Here is a 20,615-nt window from a genome sequence, read left to right as displayed (position 1 = left end):
TATTAGTGTCATTCAAGGGGGCTGTACTAGGTGATGATGAGAAAGGAGTGGCTTTGAACACCCAGGTCTCGTCACTTTGACATTCCCTGTTTGTGAGATTAGGAACTGCCCCTTTGAGGAAATCATGGCATGGAATGCATAGCATCACAGTTAAGCTTTTAGCAGCTGTTCACTGCACAAAAATGTTTACTGGTTACCTGATAACGGTGTACTGATACTGTGGTTGTACTCACTAGCAGGGTATGGATAGCACCAGGGTTTGTCCAAGCAGTGCAGGTGTTAGTAGCAGGATGCTTAATCTGTGCATAGAATAACCTGGGTAAGTCTGTCCTATGGAAAACCGCGCCCCAGACACAGTATCCCTATAAGAGGATACAGATAGACTTTATACAACTTCCCAAATGCTCGGGCTTTGAGAATGTGCTAGTCTGTTTCGACTTCTTTAGTCACTGGCTGAAGGCATGGCTGTATAGGAAAGCAAATACTAAAGCAGTAGCCAAGAAACTTACGAGTGAGGTAATCTGCTGATATGGGGTACCAGAGGTCATTGAAAGTGACAGAGGGACACACTTTACGGGGCAAAGATTCCAGGAACTGTTAAAAGATATGGGAATCATATCTGCCCTTCACACCCCTCACAGACCCCAAAGTTCGGGATGTGTGGAGCGCCTTAATGGTACACTGAAATTAAAAATGCAGAAAATAATGGCTGAAACAGGCCTGCCATGGATCTGAGTAAGAAACATTGCTAGGAAAGACACTGGTTTAACACCAAATCAGATACTGTTTGGCACAGCACACAGAACAGGCTGTTACTTTGCATAGCAACTACAGCATGTACATGGTGATTTGTTGAACTATGTTGCTTTATTATAGAAACAACTAACTGAAATACACGGTCAAGTGATTTCTTCCATTCCAGGCCCTAATTTTGATGCAGGTACCTATAAACTACAACCATGCGACTGCGAGGTTGTGAAAAAGCACGTCAGGAAGAGTCTTTTACCCAGATATGAGAGTCCTTTACAGCTCTTATTGACAACTCCCATGGTAGTGGATGTACAGGGAAATGACACCTAAATACACGCATCCCACTGCAAGATCTTCAGACAAGGGGAGTCTGAGTAAAATGTATTTTACAAGTTTTTTAAAGGTCCAAGGGAGACCAGAGAGTGGTGTTCATTGATATTAGCAGGATTATTATTAATTGCACATTATGTTCCTTTGCTGTAGGCTGTAGATGTGTTCTAGTCTAGAAAGGAAAGCTAGGTCTGGAAGAACCAGACTCATGCCAATAGTAATGTAGAGATCATTATACATAATAAGAAAAATTCTCATATGAAAGTTTAACCCAACCAAATAAGAAAAGAGCAACCCATGACTGTAGGGGTTTACACCCAATACAGAAATGTAAATTGAAGTCCAGGGTTGCACCTTTTTAACTAGTGATGCAGATGATCCAGAGAAAATGTTTGATGAACACTTACAAAAAATTAAGACATGAAATATAAATTTTTTAAAAGGAGTACACTGGAGATGCTTATCTAGAAGGATAGTTTTCATGGCTGTACCTGACCGATTGGTTCAACGGTATAGGAGGATGGTTATCAGGTTTTATATATGTTGTACTTCAAGGACTGTTACCAATCCTTATTATAATATATATATACTAATAAAACTGATTATGTGGCTTATTAGCAAGTGTATTAAAGCTAAGTGTTTCTCTTCCAGAAAAATTAAAGTTACCACATCTGTCTTAACCGTGTGTACTGTACACCCCCTCTAATGAGTGTGAACCTTGTGGAACTCTCAGTACTACTGCCAGTTGTGATCAGTGCAGAAACCAAGAACCTTTTCCTTGGAAACCACATGGTCGTTACTGAAGCCTATCCTTATGAAGATATACAGCACAATGGACAATCCCTTATATTGTGAAATAAGTGACACATAACAAGTTCATCAGTGATCTTTAAATCAACCCCAATTCCCACAAAACTATAATCTAGTTAGGTACCTTTCATGTAAAGTGCAGATTACAAACACAACAAAACATGTGTGGGAGAATGTGGCCTCTAAGAGGCTGACTAATAGACACAAAGACATTGCATGGATGGCTATCCAGGGATGTCTGCCTCTCAGGACATTCATGCACTCCCGGAACCTGTGCCGATATGTCCAGTGCCCCTTCCGCATCACCAGAAGGGAAACAGCACAGTGTATTTTTTGGGACTGCCCCACTGCACAGGCACTGTTGGATGCCTTGGAACATGAACATAAGGACAGTGTGCCCAGAACTCGCCTTTCATACAACTCAGTATTTTATAGATTATTTCCTGGGACCCACATCATTAGGTAATAAGTATTTAGATCAGGACAGAAAAACTTATTTAGTTGTATGCAAAAATAATACACATAAATCCAATGAAATATAATATTTTTATAAATTATATTTCTGTCAAAGAATAATTGACAGCTAACTCACACCGTGACCTCCTTCATCTCCATACACACTGCCCCCTCTCACTCTGCCCTCTCTCACATTGCCTCCTCTGCCCTCACTCAAACTGCCTCCTCTCACTCACGCTGCCTCCTATCACGTTGCCCCCTCTCATGCTGCCTCCTCTCACTTACACTGCCTCCTCTCACGCTGCCCCCTCTCACGCTGCCTCCTCTCACGCTGCCCCCTCTCACGCTGCCCCCTCTCACGCTGCCCCCTCTCACGCTGCCCCCTCTCACTCTGGCAACTCTCACATTGCCACCTCTCACTCTGGCCGCTCTCACATTGCAGTTCTGCTGCGGACCTACGTGACCGCAGCAGAACTGTTTACCCTGTACATTGATGAGCTGTTTTAAAAGTAGACAGCTGGTGCGCACATGCACATACCTTGGTTTTTTGGGCTACCTTACCCATAATAATACACCAAAGGCGCCATATCCCTTCTTATTCGTCACTATTCAACCCTACTTGGCTTACCATACAACTTTGAAGGGAGGCTGCCACTTTGTCATTAAGAAGGTGTCCGGGTGTGAACTATATTATCATTTTCAATTCTGAAATAAGCGCCACTGTTATTGTCATCATATATATATATATATCGTATAATTGGATGAAAGAAAGGATATTGATTAATATTGTTTTACCGTGCGATTGCGAAGCGTACGCCATGTGTTATGGCGTAATCTCACGTTAAGTTACGCATGGATACACTCGCACTTACACATTCATATTTATATATATTTCATATTTATAATGGTTCCACTCCACAGTCGTTTATGAGCAGATGTTATTTGGTTTATAGTTCTATATTATAAGGTTATGTGTACACTTTAGTGATATTTAAAGTTAAGGTCACGGGAAGCTATTTATCCGCAGTTGTCTAATTCATTCACCGAAAGGATCGCACATTGCGTGTGTGAGTTATCGATGATAGGGAATAAATGATCAAGATGATATTGTCTGTGTAATGCTAATAGACCAGTTCTTGGCGGGAAAACTAAGTAAGCATCATCTGGAGAGCTGACCTCCACCCTTTGAATGCAGACCACCACCCTTGGAGGGAGTTGTTTGAACAGACCTATGGACTGCATTACACTGGACCTTCCTGGAGCCTGAACCTATGAAAACTTGCCAAGTCACCTGTATTGTCTTCCCTGTATCACTAAATGTATATATACAGCTCCTTGGAAGCAGCTAAGCAGTTACACTGACCACAGTCTTCAGGACTGAAGGACTGTCTAGCTGGATCCAACAGAGAGCACAGCGTATGTATGTATGTATGTATGTATGTATGTATGTATGCATCATGTATCGGCTGTACTGTACTTATTTATTGAACTGCTACACTTTTGCTTTTGCTAAACAAATTGCTTGTGCTTTGGAAACACACAAATCGCATAGACAATGCTTATTGAAAAATGATGAAATTACTTTAATAATACACACACACACATACTTATATATATATATATATATATGTATATGTACCAGAATTGATGGGATTCTTACTGGCTGGCCTGTGGTGCAAAGTCTAATCGGAGTCTGGTACGCAGGTATAACAGACACTCGTAGTAAGGTAAGCCGGGGTCTGGTACATAGGTGAAATAGCGGATACTCGTGGTCAGATAAGCCTGGGTCTGGTACACAGGTAAGATATAGCAGATAATCGTGGTCAGGTAAGTCGGGTCTGGTACACGGGTAGAATAACGGATACTCGTGGTCAGGTAAGCCAGGGTCTGTTACACAGGTAAGACAGCAGAATAATCGTGGTCAGGTAAGCTGGATCTGGTACACAGGGATTGGAGAGCAGGGAATGGTCAGCAAAACAGGACTGGTACAAAGGAGCACTAGCGAGGCATAGTACACAGGAACAGGAGTCAGGAACGCTGAAGTTGCTCTGACGCTGCCCAACCGCGAGAGCGAGGTTTAAATAGACAGAGGATTTGAATTCCCCACACTGCCACACGATCATGTGACTTCACCTGATACCCAGAAATGAGAGCCGGGACTGCGGCGAATGCGGCGCTGGAACGGGGAGAGGTAAATGTTTTATTTATATATATATATATATATATATATATATAGTCGAAGTCGTATAATTGGATGAACGAAAGTATATTGGTTAATATTGTTTTATCGTGCGATTGCGATGCGTACGCCACGTAACACAGATCCGTATGTCACCTACCACAGCGCGTGGTGCGATCGCACGGTAAAATATGCACGCACACACTCGCATTACAACATTTAGTTATTTATATAATTCATATTCATATTGGTTCTGTTACACTGTAATTTATGAGCAGATAGCATTTGGTTTATTATTAGTTTATATAATAAGATTATATGTGCACTTCAGTGATATATATGGTTCAGGTTGTGGGAAAGGTGGCATGTCTAGTATCAAACTGAAACCCTATTCATCAGCAGCTGTCCGTTGCAGTCGGCGAAGAGATCGCACATTGCATACTTTAGTTATTGATATTAGGGAATAAACCTTTGTATGATGCTGGCTATGAAAGGAGCAGACCCCCTGGAGAGACGACCCCCACCTTTGGATTCCTTAGATTGAATCAACCTATGATTTGTTTACCCTGGACCCACCCAACGTCTGGACCTATAGAAACAATCTACGTCATCTCTATTGTTCACTATGTAACACTGTACTGTATATAATCATAGCTGCACTCCCCCTGGCTCTCAGTCAACTGACACAGTATTCTAAACAGATATACTGTCCACTGGGTCCCGTGGTTTGCGCAGCGAGCGCATGCGATAGCATCGGTATGTATTTATCTATTGATATTGGCTGTACTGTACTGTATCATAATATAATAATGTATTGAATTGTTGACTATTTACATCTGCTAAAATAAATCACTTTGTGCTTTGGAAACACATACAATTGATTGGGCAATGCTTATTTGAAAACGATAGACATATATATACACACACACACATACATACATACACACACACACACACACACACACACACACGTGTATGTGTATATATATATATATATATATGTGCAAATGTGTGTGTGTGTGTATATATATATATATATATATATATATACATATATATATATATATATATATATATATATATATATATATATATATATGTGTGTTTGTGTGTGTATCTATCTGTACATATATATCTATATATATATATATATATATATATATATATATGTGTGTGTGTGTGTATGTATGTATATGTATATATATATATATGTATATGTATGTATGTGTATATATATATATATATATATATGGCCAATGAACACTTCTAAGGATTGGCAGTCAGACCCGGTGCCCTGAGTGATGCTCACATTGCCTCCACCTTAGTTAAGCATGACTCCTTGGCCTGAGAGTCAATGATGATATCGTCCAAGCATGCAGCTGCATATTTCAGATACAGCTTTAAGGCTGATTCATGGCCGGCTGAAAGGTGTTGGGAACCCTGTGAAGACCAAAAGACAGAAACTTATACTGAATAACCCTTCTGGGGTTGAAAAGGCTGTCTTAGCCTTGGCAGATGACAGTGGGGGAATCTGCCAGTAATCTTTGTTCAGATGGTATGGTACTGACTGTTGGCCAAGGCTTCCACTAGCTAGTCAACTCTGGGCATCGGGTACGTGTCACAACGTGAAACGTCATTTTGCTTTCTAAAATCATTACAGAGACGACTTCTCCCTTTTTTCTTGGAAACAAGTATATTTCAATTTCAAAGTACGAAGAACATCTGGGAGTATATTGACAACACAATGGGGCTATTCCGATTACTATTCCAATTACTCAATAACATCGAGATCCAAAATGCTTATCATTTCCTGTCTCACAGCTATACGACTAGCTTCAGGAAAGCGTTACAGTCTTACTCTCACTACCACCCCTGGAGCTGTAATTACATTGTGTTCTATGACATGTTTGACTGGTATGTCAGAAAACACATCCAGGTTCCTCTGAACTCCACTCGGGCAACAGATCAACTCTTACGGGAACTTTTGTTTTCTGCACCATGAAAGGGAGGAGCCACAAACTGTGTTTGTGGCTCCTCCATTTCATACCTTTTCACAATAAATTGACATGATAAGTCTCGACTGGTTTCCTTTCTAACTTTATAATTAATAGGCCCCACAGCCTCAACCACCTCATACGGCTTCTGACAATGAGTGAAGAATTTAGTTTTTTGTTTGGGTACCAGTAGAAGATCTTTGTCACCTGGTTGGAAAGTCCTAATTAAGGACGAATAATCATAGTTCTTTTTTTGTCTTGCTTACGCCTTGTGCATATGCTGCTGTACCAATAAGGTGATCTTCCCCAACCTGTCATAAACTGGGACATAAATTGCATCCTGGATCCTGATTAAAAACCCTGGCTCTGAAAGGCTAATTAACTCAAGTACTCTCCAAAAAATCAGCTAAATCTCTGCCATGGATCAAACAGCAATACTAAGAAAAGAGCAATAAAGCAGACATCATCCTTGTGCAAAAGTTAAAAGCTTGATATACATGCAACAGAATAACTGCTCTTAAAACTGCAAGAGGCACCTTATTGTATGTAGGGATGTGCACCGGCGACTTTTGAGGTCTCGTGTTTTGTGTTTTGGATCCGGATTTTCTCGATGTTTTGGGTTCGGATTTGTTTCGCAAAACACCTGCCGAAAGGTTTTGGTTCGGATTTAAGGTTTTGGATTCGGATTTTTTTTGAAAAAAGCATAAAAAATCAAGTTTTTGGGCTTATTTTCACTCCTACGCTATTATTGACCTCAATAACATTCAATAACAAGCATTTCCACTATTTACCGTGTATTCTGAACACCTCACAATATAGTTATTAGTCCAAAACGTTGCAACGAGGTATCTTTCTGGACTGCGTCAACTGGTCTTAATCGCACCAAAACATGTACCTGGACTGCGTAGAGGAGTGAGTCACCACAATATAAATTAAAAACCCTGAACTTGTATGATTCGCACCAATAATGTACCTGGACTGCGTAGAGGAGTGGGTCACCACAATATTATTAAAAAACCCTACACGGGTCTGAATTCCACCCAAAAAGTTTATGGACTGCGTAGTGTAGTGTTCCCCACAATATTATTTAAAAATTTTGCAGCAACAGTCAACGTTGTTTAATATCTGATACACCTCTATCTGGACTGCATAGTGGAGTGGCCCCGGTACCCAATTTGGTACCGGGGCCACAATACCTCCTCCAACCATGGTACAGACCATTCGTCATTGAGATCCCATCAAGTATGTTAAAGACAGACAGGGTCGAATTGTTATTGGTTGACTTTGTAAACCAAAAAACTGTCCCTGTTGCACATAGTCGTGCAATGAAGACTGACTTTTTCATTTAAAGGCACCATCTTTCAAGTGTAGTGTTTGTAAGTCATATTATACTTTTGGTAAAATTTGTTTATTTTGTTCCTCTTTATGGTAACTACTAATAGAATTAAAGTATTAAATAGAAGCGGCAGTTCCTCTTTATGGGGATTAGTAATAGAATTAAAGTATTAAATAGAATTAAAGTATTAAATACAGTGGTATAGAGTGGTAGTGTGGTATAGAGTGGTCCCCACAATATAATAATAAAACCCTCAACTGGTCTGAATTCCACCAAACAAGTATCTGGACTGCGTAGTGGGGTGGCCCCGGTACCCAATTTGATACCGGGACCACAATAAAATAAATACACCCTCAACTTGTCTGAATTCCACCAAACAAGTATCTGGACTGCATAGTGGGGTGGCCCCGGTACCCAATTTGATACCGGGGCCACAATACCTCCTCCAAGTTCCAAGTGTAGTGTTTATATTATAACATCTTAACACTACACTAATTCTAGCACGTCAAAACCTCTTGTTTTAAATAATGACAGGGCATTTAACTTTTGATTTAATTTATTGAATTTGTTTAAATTTGGTTTTACTTTTTGAACATGGCAAACGACTGTTGAATGGTCACATAATGCCAAAAAAATAGTTGCAAGATGGAATTGTCCTTGGGCCCTCCCACCCACCCTTATGTTGTTGAAATAGGACATGCACACTTTAACAAACCAATCATTTCAGCGACAGGGCCTACCAAACAACTGTGGCTGAAATGATTGGTTTGTTTGGGCCCCCACACCAATAAAACAATTCATCTCTCCCTGTACAAACTAAACAGGCTCTACTGAGGCAAGATGTCGTCCTCATACTCAACCTCTGATTCCTCTTCCCCTACAGTGTGTACTTCCTCCTCCTCACACATTATCAGTTCGTCCCCGCTGAACTGCACAACCACAGGTCCCTCTGTACTGTCTGGAGGGCAGTGCTGTACTTCATTGAGGAATTGATTATTCATTTTTATAAACATCATTTTTTCAACGTTGTGAGGAAGCAACCTCCTTCGCCGCTCACTGACCAGGTTCCCCGCTGCACTAAAAACTCTTTCCGAGTACACACTGGAGGGGGGACAACTCAGTTAAAAAATAGAGCCAGTTTGTACAGGGGCTTCCAAACTGTCTTTTGGAGTTCTACCACGTCACTACCTCTAGTTAATTTAGATTGCAAGGCTTGTAAATATAAATACTTTGAAGATAAAAAAAGCAGGCTGCACAGACTGTGGAGCTAGAAAGTGAAATTAAATGGACCACGTTACTTTGGTGGCTATCTATGCCCCCCCCCCCGCCCTACACTTGTAGTTGAATATAAATAAAGCAGCCTGCATAGACTGTAGAACTAGAAATTCAAATATACAAAGAAATGGACAAAGGCAGTTTGGTATCTGTCTGCATCAGATCCCCTCTCCACTAGGAGTAAAACAGAAAACTTTTCAGCCGTTATATAATCTAGAATATAAATAGAAATTGAGAAAGGCAATTTGGTATCTGTCTGCATCATAATCATCAACATCCTCCTCAGCGCCAGCTACATCAATATCCTCCTCCCGGTGTACAACATTCACACCTTCATTAGCCAAATCTGTAACTGGACTGTGGCTGATCCTTCCAGCATATGCAGAGGGCGTGCTGCAAATGCTGGATGGAGTCACCTCTTCCCATACAGTGATGGGAAGGTCAGGGTTCACAACCAACAACACCCTTGGACTCGCCTTGGGGATTTGTGATGTCATTTGTTTAGAAGGCAGAGTTCTTTGCTGTTTTGTTGTTGTTGCTGACAGCATAACTCTCTTAAATTTTTTGTAGGGGGGGGGGGGGAGGAGGAGGGCTTAGATCCTTGGGTGAAGCTGGACCACTAGTCATGAACACGGGCCAGGGCCTAAGCCGTTCCTTGCCACTACGTGTCGTAAATGGCATATTGCCAACTTTACATTTCTCCTCAGATGATTTTAAGTTTCTCTTTTTGCTATTTTTTGAGAACTTGGGCTTTTTGGATTTTACATGCCCTGTACTAGGAGATTGGGCATCGGGATTGCCAGACGACGTTGATGGCATTTCATCGTCTATGTCATGACTAGTGGCAGCAGCTTCAGCATTAGGAGGAAGTGGGTCTTGATCTTTCCCTACTTTATCCTCCAAATTTTGGTTTTCCATTATATGTAGCACAAGAGAGCGTACCCCTAAGCCACACACACTCGGCAAAGCCTTTAAAAATTATATGCGGCACAGGAGAGTAGCACTGGACTTATACTGCTGAATCAGTGAACTTTGTAATAGCAGTACCACTGGACTTATACACTGGTGAATCAGTGAACTTTGTAATAGCAGTACCACTAGACTTATACTGCTGAATCAGTGGACTTTGTAATAGCAGTACCACTGGACTTATACACTGCTGAATCAGTGAACTTTGTAATAGCAGTACCACTGGACTGATACACTGCTGAATCAGTGAACTTTGTAATAGCAGTACCACTGGACTTATACATTGCTGAATCAGTGAACTTTGTAATAGCAGTACCACTGGACTTTTACTGCTGAATGTGTGAACTTGGTAATATTGCAGTACCAATGGACTTATATACTGCTGGATTGGTTTTGCAAATTTGGTTATAATTATTTATTTATTTTAATTTTTAATTTTTATTTTTTTTATAACTTTTTTTTTATTTTTTAAAAACTTGGGAATAATGGGGAAATAACAATGCCCTTAGAAGCACAGAGCACAGGACACAGCACCACTGGACTGAACAGGACACAGCACAGGACCCAGCAGCACTACTGAACTCAGCAGGACAGAGCACAGGACACAGCACCATTGGACTGATACTGCAGAATGTGTGAACTTTGTAATATTGCAGAACCACTGGACTTTTACTGCTGAATGTGTGAACTTGGTAATATTGCAGTACCAATGGGCTTATACTGCAGGATTGGTTGTACAAATTTTGTTGTAATTAAAAAAAAATGTAATTAGTTTTTTGTATTTTTTTTTAAATAACTTTTTTTTATTTTTTTAAACACTTGGGAATATTGGGGAAATAACTATGCCCTTAGAAGCACAGAGCACAGCACACAGCACCACTGGACTGAACAGGACACAGCACAGGACCCAGCAGTACCACTGACCTCAGAAGGACAGAGCACAGGACACAGCACCACTGGACTGAGCACAGCACAGCACAGCACAGAACTTAACTGAACAGCACGAGATATAGCAGGACAGAGGACCACCTAACACACCCTCCCTCTACCCTGTTCAATGCCCGAGTGAAGATGGCGGCGACTAGCGGGGAATTTATAGGATCCGAGTATCGCGAGATCCGACAACGGGATTATGAGTCAGAGCCTCAGTTTCAGATTTGAATTTGGCGCCAATACCCGGATCTGTCTCGGATCCGACTCGGATCGGCAACGTTCGGGTGGGCTCGGATTTCATAAATCCGAGTGCGCTCATCTCTAATTGTATGACCCAAGACAGATAGCCCAGTGTTTAGAGATTATTATGCATCCATTTACAATCTCCATCCTGATTTGTCTAACCCACAAGAGCTTAAGTTCCTTTGGTCTTGCCAACTCCCTAAATTATCGAGAGAACAGACAGCTCTCATTAACACTACTTTCAAACGCTACTAATTATGCATCTACATCATTGTCATAAGATAATTTCTGCAGCGGGAGTGCAGCTGGAGCACTCTCCTCATGGAGAAGATGAATAGTCTCCTCCTGTGTTGCTGCAACATTCCCCAAAGGCTCTTATTACACCTTACATTTATACAGAAGTATGGGGTGAGAAGTGGAATATCGCTTCCCTTAGCATCCCCACAGGCAAATTATAAAACACATTTGCACAGTGTATTGTTTTTTTGACCACACCCAACTCACAACTTAGTGAATCAGCAGGTCTGAAACATTAACCAGCAGTTTTAAATCTTTTGCTTTCTTTACAAACCAAACAGCTGTTTAATAATCACAGTTAATAAACATTTGCTTTCTCTGTAATACAGTACTTTTTTTACTGCAACTAACAGTTTTATAACGGTTTATTACTTGATGGTGGTATCCAGTATCATCATCACCATTTATTTATATAGCGCCACCAGTTCCATAGCACTGAACAGATAATATTTGTCATTTACATCAGTCCCTGTCCCATTGTTAATTTTGTCAGCAGCCAATTAACCTACCAGGTTAATAGAGTATGAGAGGAAACTGGTGCACCCAGAGAAAGCCTACGCAAACACAAGGAGAACATACAAGCTCCACACAGATAATGCCATGGTGAGAAATCTAACTCATGGCCCTAGTGCTGTAAGGCAGAAGTGCTGACTACTAAGCCACCATGCTGCATGTTTCGCATTTACCAGCATTTGTTGACTGGCTATCCTTTGTAATCCCACTTATTACACCACTGTGATAGTGACACCCGGAAGAAGACAGACAAAAACTGGAAAAACTTTGCATCTTATTGTTCCCATCACAAACAGCACATAAAACTTTTGGCAGGATGATACTAGGCAACCCTCGCTCTAGCTAGACACAGTTTAGCGACCTAGTCATCAGCCAACTAGCTGGCATTGGTTGCCCAGCCCACAAGAATAGACAGTCTTTTATTCTCCTCCCAAGCACTACAAAACAATCACAGAAAACAATAGACCCATATGTTGCACCTGTGTGTTTACATTTAAAGTACTCAGATAATAAGAGAGTACTTCTCAGAGATTATAGTAAAACTGTACTGAAGACCATTAGCTAAAGTAAGTCAACCATTAACTGTCAAGAACTGGAAGTTGGAGTTAGAATTAAATGTAAAAAAAAAAAAAAAAGAGTATAAAAAGTAAAGTAAAAAACAGGGAAAAAATATTTTAATATAGCAAAATGAAAAAATGCTTTCATTTAAGTACTAAAGTATATTTTCTTGCATGTTAAATAAGCTTCTCCATGTGAAACAGTTTTTTTACACTTAATAAATATACCCCATAGTGTCAAAAGAAAGGAGAAATCGGTGGTACTCAGCATATCGATACTAACTAACCCGACAAGGACAACTGATGTGATAAGAAGCCGCCGAGGGTTGATGACGTCACTGGCGTCCACGACGCTGTTGTCGGTGCTGTTAAGGGGGTAATGTAAGTATGTGGCCATGGACAATGTACAACGCTTTGCAAAGTACATTGTCCATGCCCGCATACTTACATTACCCCGTAACAGCACCGATAACAGCGTTGCGGTCGCCAGTGACATCATCAACTCTCAGCGGCTTCTTCATTTGTCGCAATGCCTTGCAGTCGGTGGTCACATCAGTCGTCCTGGAGCTTGGTCGGGAAGGAGCCATTCGCTGTGAAGACGTCAGGGTAAGTCTTGTCGGAATAATGATCATCCTTATTCCAACCCCACGCAGAAAAATAATCCCTAGTTTGTACATATACTAAGGCATCTAACTTAAGCTGGGTACACACTACAGAAATTTAGACCAACTTTTTATGCCGAGCGATTTTACATGCGATCGATGTTCCGATCGCTCGGTCCATGGACTGCATACACACTAGCCTTGTTTAGGACGATAAAGGGAAGAGCGGACGTCCCTTTAGCGACCTTTTACAGCCATGTTGTCGTGAGCAATGACTGTAATTTCATACTCACTGTTGCGGATCGGTCGGAAGTTTATACACACTACAGAATGGAAATGAGATTGGAACGAAAATATTAAACTGTACGACCAACCAAATGAGGCGACAATCGTCCATTTGGGCAGACTTTCGACCATCGTGTCACTGCACACACTGACCCGACTTTTGAACGAGAGGTCGTATGTCGGCTGATTTAGCCGATTATTGGATGAAAACTGTGTAGTGTGTACCCAGCTTTACATATTGTCTTCATTCAGGACATCATATCTGAACTTCATAAACATGACTAACTGATAACAAAAATTAGAGGTTTAATATGTAAAGTAGTGCAGAATCATAAACATTACCGAGCATTCTTCAGAAAACTTGTTTCAGTTGAATAATGTGACCTTTTACAACAATACACTAAGTTGAAATACAGTATTATAATAATCTTGTAATTTTAGTAGGGAATATTTTGTGAGTAGACTACTATATTGCAGCGCCCAAGACCAGACATTCTTATATTAGTTGTTGCAAGTAATAAAATAAAACAATAGTTAATAGAATATTAAAAATGAACTCAATGAGGGCCTCATTTATTTTAAACTTACCCGAGACTTCTCCATCTCTTCTTCCTGCAAGCAAGAGCCACACACATTGAAGCATGTTTTTGGACAGGAGAGTACAAGAAAAAAGAACATAATTATGAATTAGACAGGAAGAGATGGGAAACAAAAAAGCAAGAAAAAGGCATGAAGAAGTCACAACAGCACAAGACTGCGCTACACACAATAGAATGGTTTTGGATGTATTGAAAGTAACCAATGTAACATACATAGTTTTTGGTTCAGTGCCTAACTTCTTTACAGCCTGGTATATCTGTGAAATGCAATTACTAATTGGCATTTAAACAGGACAGATTGAATCTAAGATGCATTACGGCAAATATGGAGGAAAAAAAGACATATTTTCATAGTTCCCTCAAAGTTTGCCACCTTTTGTACACCTTAAGAAGCTGTCCAACAGTGGATGTGACTGCAGAAGGAGTCTGGACAGAGTGAAGACACACATGCATTGTAATGAGATTAATCACACCTTGCTTTTTTTCACTCCACTCTTTCTCCTTTCCCCTAAAACTTTTGTCATTTATGTAGTATAAAGGTCAGCTCTGCTGTTTTTGAGCAGAGCAACATTATGTGCTGTAACTAAATATTACATATGATGCCATTTGTAAAACAGATATCTGATCTGGGCCTTCATGCATACACTGCATTACAATTTGAATTACAACAATAGGAAAAAACATAACTCATCATAGTTTTTCAATTATAATCTCCTTTCATTCAAGGAAAATAAAACAAATTACTTTTTCACAAAATAATACAATTGCAGAAATGAGCAAAACTATGGTAAATTAATTAGCATGAATTGAATTCCAGTGCAAGGCAGAACAAGCTTTATTGCATAGTTGTGATGTTCTAGCAATACAAGTAATCACTCTTGATTTTACAGATAAGATTTGTCATTAATAGATTGTTTCTTAATTGACCTAGATAATTCAGCAGCAGGGCCCATTTAAAAGTAAGGCGACACATTTATGCCCCTGTCCTGGTTGCATTCCTACAGTGTAATCAGTTTTAAGTCAAATTAATAGTGGTTTCCATATAAAGTATGGAGTTATTCAGTATACATCCACAAGCTCCTTTAACCTTCTTGCCTTCACTGAAACCTTGCTGTCCTTTGATGACACCACCTCTTCTGCTGCAGTCTCTTTTGGAAGCTTGTCCTTTCCCCCCACACCCAGATCAGGGGCCCAGTATGGTGGCGGCACTAGAGTTCTCCCCGCCCTGTTATTCCCCTTGAACCCTCTCTTTCTTTCCTAATTTACTGTGCACTCCATCTACCTCCACATATCTATTATCTATTAGCCTCCTGGTCCTGTCTCTCAATTACTTGATCACCTTGCTCCCTCACTTCATCTCCTCTGACCTTTCCTACCTCATCTTGGTGGACTTTATACCACTATGGAAAATCCCTCCACCCCTCCTGTCTCCAAACATATTTCCCTATCCTCCTCCCTCGGACTCTCTTAATGGTCCTCATTTCCCTACCACTGTAGTTGTCACTTTCTTCTTTTCCCACATCTGTACTTTCTCAGACTTCAACAATTCATCTTTTCCTCTTTCTGACCGTCTGCTCTCCTTTAGCATCGTCTCCATCTCCCTACCCCTCTCGCCTCCCCTTCAACTAAAGTTTCTCTTACCAGGCACAACCTGAACATCACTAACCCGTCTACATTTTCCACATTCTCCACTTTCCTTGTTTCACTCTTTTAGCACATCAGCACCTTTTCTTTCCCCAATCAGTCAGACTTCTTCTACAATCACACTCTTACCACTCTCCTTGACTCTGTCAACCAGGCTGTCACTATTAGCATTCATCAGTCCCCAATGCAACCTTGGCACTCCAAACGTACCCGCTATCTTCCAAATTGATCCTGTAGCACAAAGTAGCTCTGGAAAAAGTCACACACTCATGTGGACTTACCTCAGTTCAAGTTCATTCTCTCCTCTTACAGTTCTGTTCTATTATTCTCTAAACAATCATATAGCAAGGCTTGCAATTTCTTATCATTCCCTCAAACTGTATCCTCTTTTCCACCCTCAACTCCCTTCCTCCTCTCTTTTACCATCCCCCCTCCCACTCCCTTCCTTGCTCTTTGCTCTTGACTTTCCTGCCCACTTCACCTCCAAAATTTAATCCATATGTCATAACATCAACTGCCATCAGCCCCCTCCCGCCCTACCCTCTCACCCCTCCTCCCAAGATAAAGTAGTAAAGGAGACTATGCCAGAGTTTGCGTTGGTAAGACAGTTAGAGATAATATTCTCATAATATGCTATTGGGGGTGGGAGGGGTGAGTCCAAATCACAATAGCAATGACCATTGAAACATAAAAAGCATGTTTACTTCTAAATTTTGAACATACCATTTTGAGCATCTTGTGTCATTATGAATATATTTTAAATCTGAATTTGTCAACCACCTTCCCATCCTACTCTGTGGAAGCTATCTCTCCCTGCTCTTCTCCGTCTACACTGCCTCCCTTGGTGACCTCATCCGATCACTTCGCCTCCAGTACCATCTGTATGCTAATAACACCTAAATCTATATTTCTTCCCCTGACATGTTCTCTTCTCTTATGTCTCGTGTGTCCTGCTGTCTCCTTGCCATCATATTATGTATGTCCCAGTGTTTTCTTAAGCTCAATGGGCCTGATTTGCTAAGAAGCATAACTGACAATTTGCTGTGTATAATGCGCACAATTACTCTACGCATGGCCAGAACCGAACCGTACGCCACAAAATGCAGCAGCTTTCCATTAATCTTCAAGTGCAAAGGACACTTACTATAGGCTACATTTTCAGGGGCAGAACGGGGAAGGGAAGGGGCGTATGCACGTTGTCAATGTACAGTAAAGGCTTGCTAAGTCTGAGCATATGCAGCAACATCCGATTTAAGATCTGGGCATCTCTAAGATTTTTCAGCCATATCTCTTGCTCCAGCTACAAGTCTAGTCAAAGTGATGACAGTGGAGTATGTATACTAGAATATGTGTTTGCAATCAGAAGCAACTGTAAAAATGTATTTTATGTACAATAGACATTAATTACATCCTAAGAAATATATTTCATATGAAAATGAAAAAAACCAACAGTTTTTTTTTCTTTTTTAATCTTTTGTCATTTTGTGTGTATATGATTAGCAGATGATGTTTTTTTCCTGTGCTTTCTTTTGTGAGTTTATATTCCACATAAGTATTGAACGTACCCTGCAGTGTCCTGTCTGGTAGAGTGGACCTAGACGTATATTCATCACAAGCCATATGTTCCCATCTGCTCCTTGTTGAATACGGACGTATGCATACCTGTTATACAGTGCATCCGGAAAGTATTCACAGCGCTTCACTTTTTCCACATTTTGTTATGTTACAGCCTTATTCCAAAATAGAATAAATAAAATTTTTCCCTCGAAATTCTACACACAATACCCCATAATCAGACCTGGATTAAGGCTTTGGGGGGCACGGGGCACTTAAGACAGAGGGGGCCCTAAGATCTAAAACTAAGGCAGTGGTTCCCAAACTTTTGCATTTTGCGTCAACATTAGAGTCTCCATAATTTTTTCAAGTCACCCCTCCAAAATAATTACTAAGCAGTCCCATTTTATAAGTAGTTGGGTCAAAATAGCGTAATAAGTATTTAGGTCAGGACAGAAATACTTATTTATTAGTTGTATGCAAAAATAATACACATAAATCCAAGGGAAAAATAATATTTTTAGATATTTCTTTCAATTATATTTCTGTCAAAGAATAATTTACAGCTAACTCACTCTGTGCCCCAGCATCATCTGCATCCACACTCTGTGCCCCTCTGCATCCACACACTCTGTGCCCCTCTGCATCCACACACTCTGTGCCCCTCTGCATCCACACACTCTGTGCCCCTCTGCATCCACACACTCTGTGCCCCTCTGCTTCCACACACTTTGCCCCTTCTGCATCCACACACTCTGTGCCCCTCTGCATCCACACATTCTGTGCCCCTCTGCATCCACACACTCTGTGCCCCTCTGCATCCACACACTCTGTGCCCCTCTGCATCCACACACTCTGTGCCCCTCTGCATCCACACACTCTGTGCCCCTCTGCATCCACACACACTTTGCCCCTTCTGCATTCACACACTCTGTGCCCCTCTGCATCCACACACTCTGTGCCCCTCTGCATCCACACACTCTGTGCCCCTCTGCATCCACACACTCTGTGCCCCTCTGCATCCACACACTCTGTGCCCCTCTGCTTCCACACACTTTGCCCCTCTGCATCCACACACTCTGTGCCCCTCTGCATCCACACACTCTGTGCCCCTCTGCATCCACACACTCTGTGCCCCTCTGCATCCACACACTCTGTGCCCCTCTGCATCCACACACTCTGTGCCCCTCTGCTTCCACACACTTTGCCCCTTCTGCATCCACACACTCTGTGCCCCTCTGCATCCACACACTCTGTGCCCCTCTGCATCCACACACTCTGTGCCCCTCTGCATCCACACACTCTGTGCCCCTCTGCATCCACACACTCTGTGCCCCTCTGCTTCCACACACTTTGCCCCTTCTGCATTCACACACTCTGTGCCCCTCTGCATCCACACACTCTGTGCCCCTCTGCATCCACACACTCTGTGCCCCTCTGCTTCCACACACTTTGCCCCTTCTGCATTCACACACTCTGTGCCCCTCTGCATCCACACACTCTGTGCCCCTCTGCATCCACACACTCTGTGCCCCTCTGCATCCACACACTCTGTGCCCCTCTGTATCCACACACTCTGTGCCCCTCTGCATCCACACACTCTGTGCCCCTCTGCATCCACACACTCTGAGCCCCTCTGCTTCCACACACTTTGCCCCTTCTGCATTCACACACTCTGTGCCCCTCTGCATCCACACACTCTGTGCCCCTCTGCATCCACACACTCTGTGCCCCTCTGCATCCACACACTCTGTGCCCCTCTGCATCCACACACTCTGTGCCCCTCTGCATCCACACACTCTGTGCCCCTCTACATCCACACTCTCTGTGCCCCTCTGCATCCTCACTCTGCCCCCTCCTTCATTCTTTTGCCCCTCCTTCATTCTTTTGCCCCTCCATTGCTGTTTCCTATCACCATATCACCACATAGCATGATTATTACTTGTTTGCTTGATTAAATATGTAAAATTTAGCCACTATATATATATATATATATATATATATATATATAATATGACATATTTAATCAAGAAATAAACATGTTATAAAGGGTTTTCTCTATATATTTATTTATGTATAATTTTTGGTTCCACTCACCTACTCTCTTCCGTCTTCATGTCGAGGAGGAGCTGCTGCAGCTGCACATGCGCAGCAGCTCCATTTCGGAGAGGGAGCATCGCGCATGCGTCAGTAGGGACCCCGCCGCTGTCAGATGTCTTGTTTGCTGTCAGTTGCTGTCAGACAGTAACTGACAGCAGAGGAGGTAATGCAGGTGACGGGGGGGGGGCGTGCGGAGAGTGGGGGGCACTGGGAAAGTGGGGGGCACGGAGTGGTTGCTGTCAGTTGCTGTTAGACAGTAACTGACAGGGTGACAACAGAAGTGGTAATGCGGGCGACGGGGGGCCCGCGGAGAGAGTGGGGCACGGAGTGATTGCTGACAGACAGTAGCTGACACAGCATGTTGACAGCAGAAGAGGTAATGCGGGCGACGGGGGGGCCCGCGGAGAGAGGGGGCACAGAGCGGTTGCTGTCAGTTGCTGTCAACTGACAGCAGGTGAAGAGGTGAAGTCATGCAGGTGGCAGGGGGCCCTCTGAGAGAGGGGGGCCCGGGGCACATGCCCCCTGTGCCCCCCCCTTAATCCGGCTATGCCCATAATGACAACGTGCAAAAATCTCCCAAAGTGGCCCTGGCAGCAATAAGGATATGGTTAAAAACATAGCAGTTTCGGAGCTTGAGGAGGGTAACATTGGAGGAGGGCAATTTCAGGTACCGGGAAAAGAGATTGGTGACATTAGGTCAAATACCCAGAATGGTTGTAAAACTGGACATGCCCAGAAAATATCGAGCAAATCACCTACAATAGAGCATTGTCATAATTTCGAGTTGGACGACCACATTCTGTGGGTGAGTGTCACGAGCCGCGGCGATACGCTGCATCCTGGCCTGATGTAGCAGCCAAGCATGTGCATTAGTTACAATGCACTGTTTCTTTGTGGCATAGAGTAGGAGGGTGTATGGACATCCTCCAACTCCAGGGGAACTCTCGCATCATTCTAATTTGTTCATTTATATATTTATACAGGTTCCTGGTTTATGATATGACCTATGCTAGTTCTAAGCTAGTAATTAGTTAGCAGCCTCATGAGGCTGATTGTCAGCCCTGTCCTCCTCCTTTCTGATTTGTCCATCAAATTATTTAAGGCAGGAGGACTGGGCCTCACTGCCGGTTATAGTCTCTGCTCCCAAGCATACTTCTCCTGCTATTGCGTACCTGCTGTTTTCTGTATC

General features: G+C 42.2%; 1 protein-coding gene across 4 annotated transcripts in view; it reads right to left on the bottom strand.

Moving 5' to 3' along the window:
• LOC142152769 (rap guanine nucleotide exchange factor 6-like) overlaps nt 1-20,615 on the bottom strand; it is a 536,756-nt gene that overhangs the window by 122,590 nt on the left and 393,551 nt on the right. For 3 of the 4 annotated variants that reach the window (XM_075209755.1, XM_075209754.1, XM_075209757.1), the window contains exon 18: nt 14,118-14,141. The exons of the other annotated variant lie outside the window; for it this stretch is intronic. In XM_075209755.1, the coding sequence (XP_075065856.1) occupies nt 14,118-14,141 (24 nt within the window). The remainder of the gene's footprint in view (nt 1-14,117; nt 14,142-20,615) is intronic. 4 annotated transcript variants of the gene reach the window in all.

This window comes from Mixophyes fleayi, chromosome 4, assembly GCF_038048845.1.
Source record: "Mixophyes fleayi isolate aMixFle1 chromosome 4, aMixFle1.hap1, whole genome shotgun sequence".
In the NCBI taxonomy this organism is placed as follows: Eukaryota; Metazoa; Chordata; class Amphibia; order Anura; family Limnodynastidae; genus Mixophyes; species Mixophyes fleayi.
Note: the sequence above shows the minus strand (reverse complement) of the source record. Positions and strands in the feature narration are given on the sequence as shown.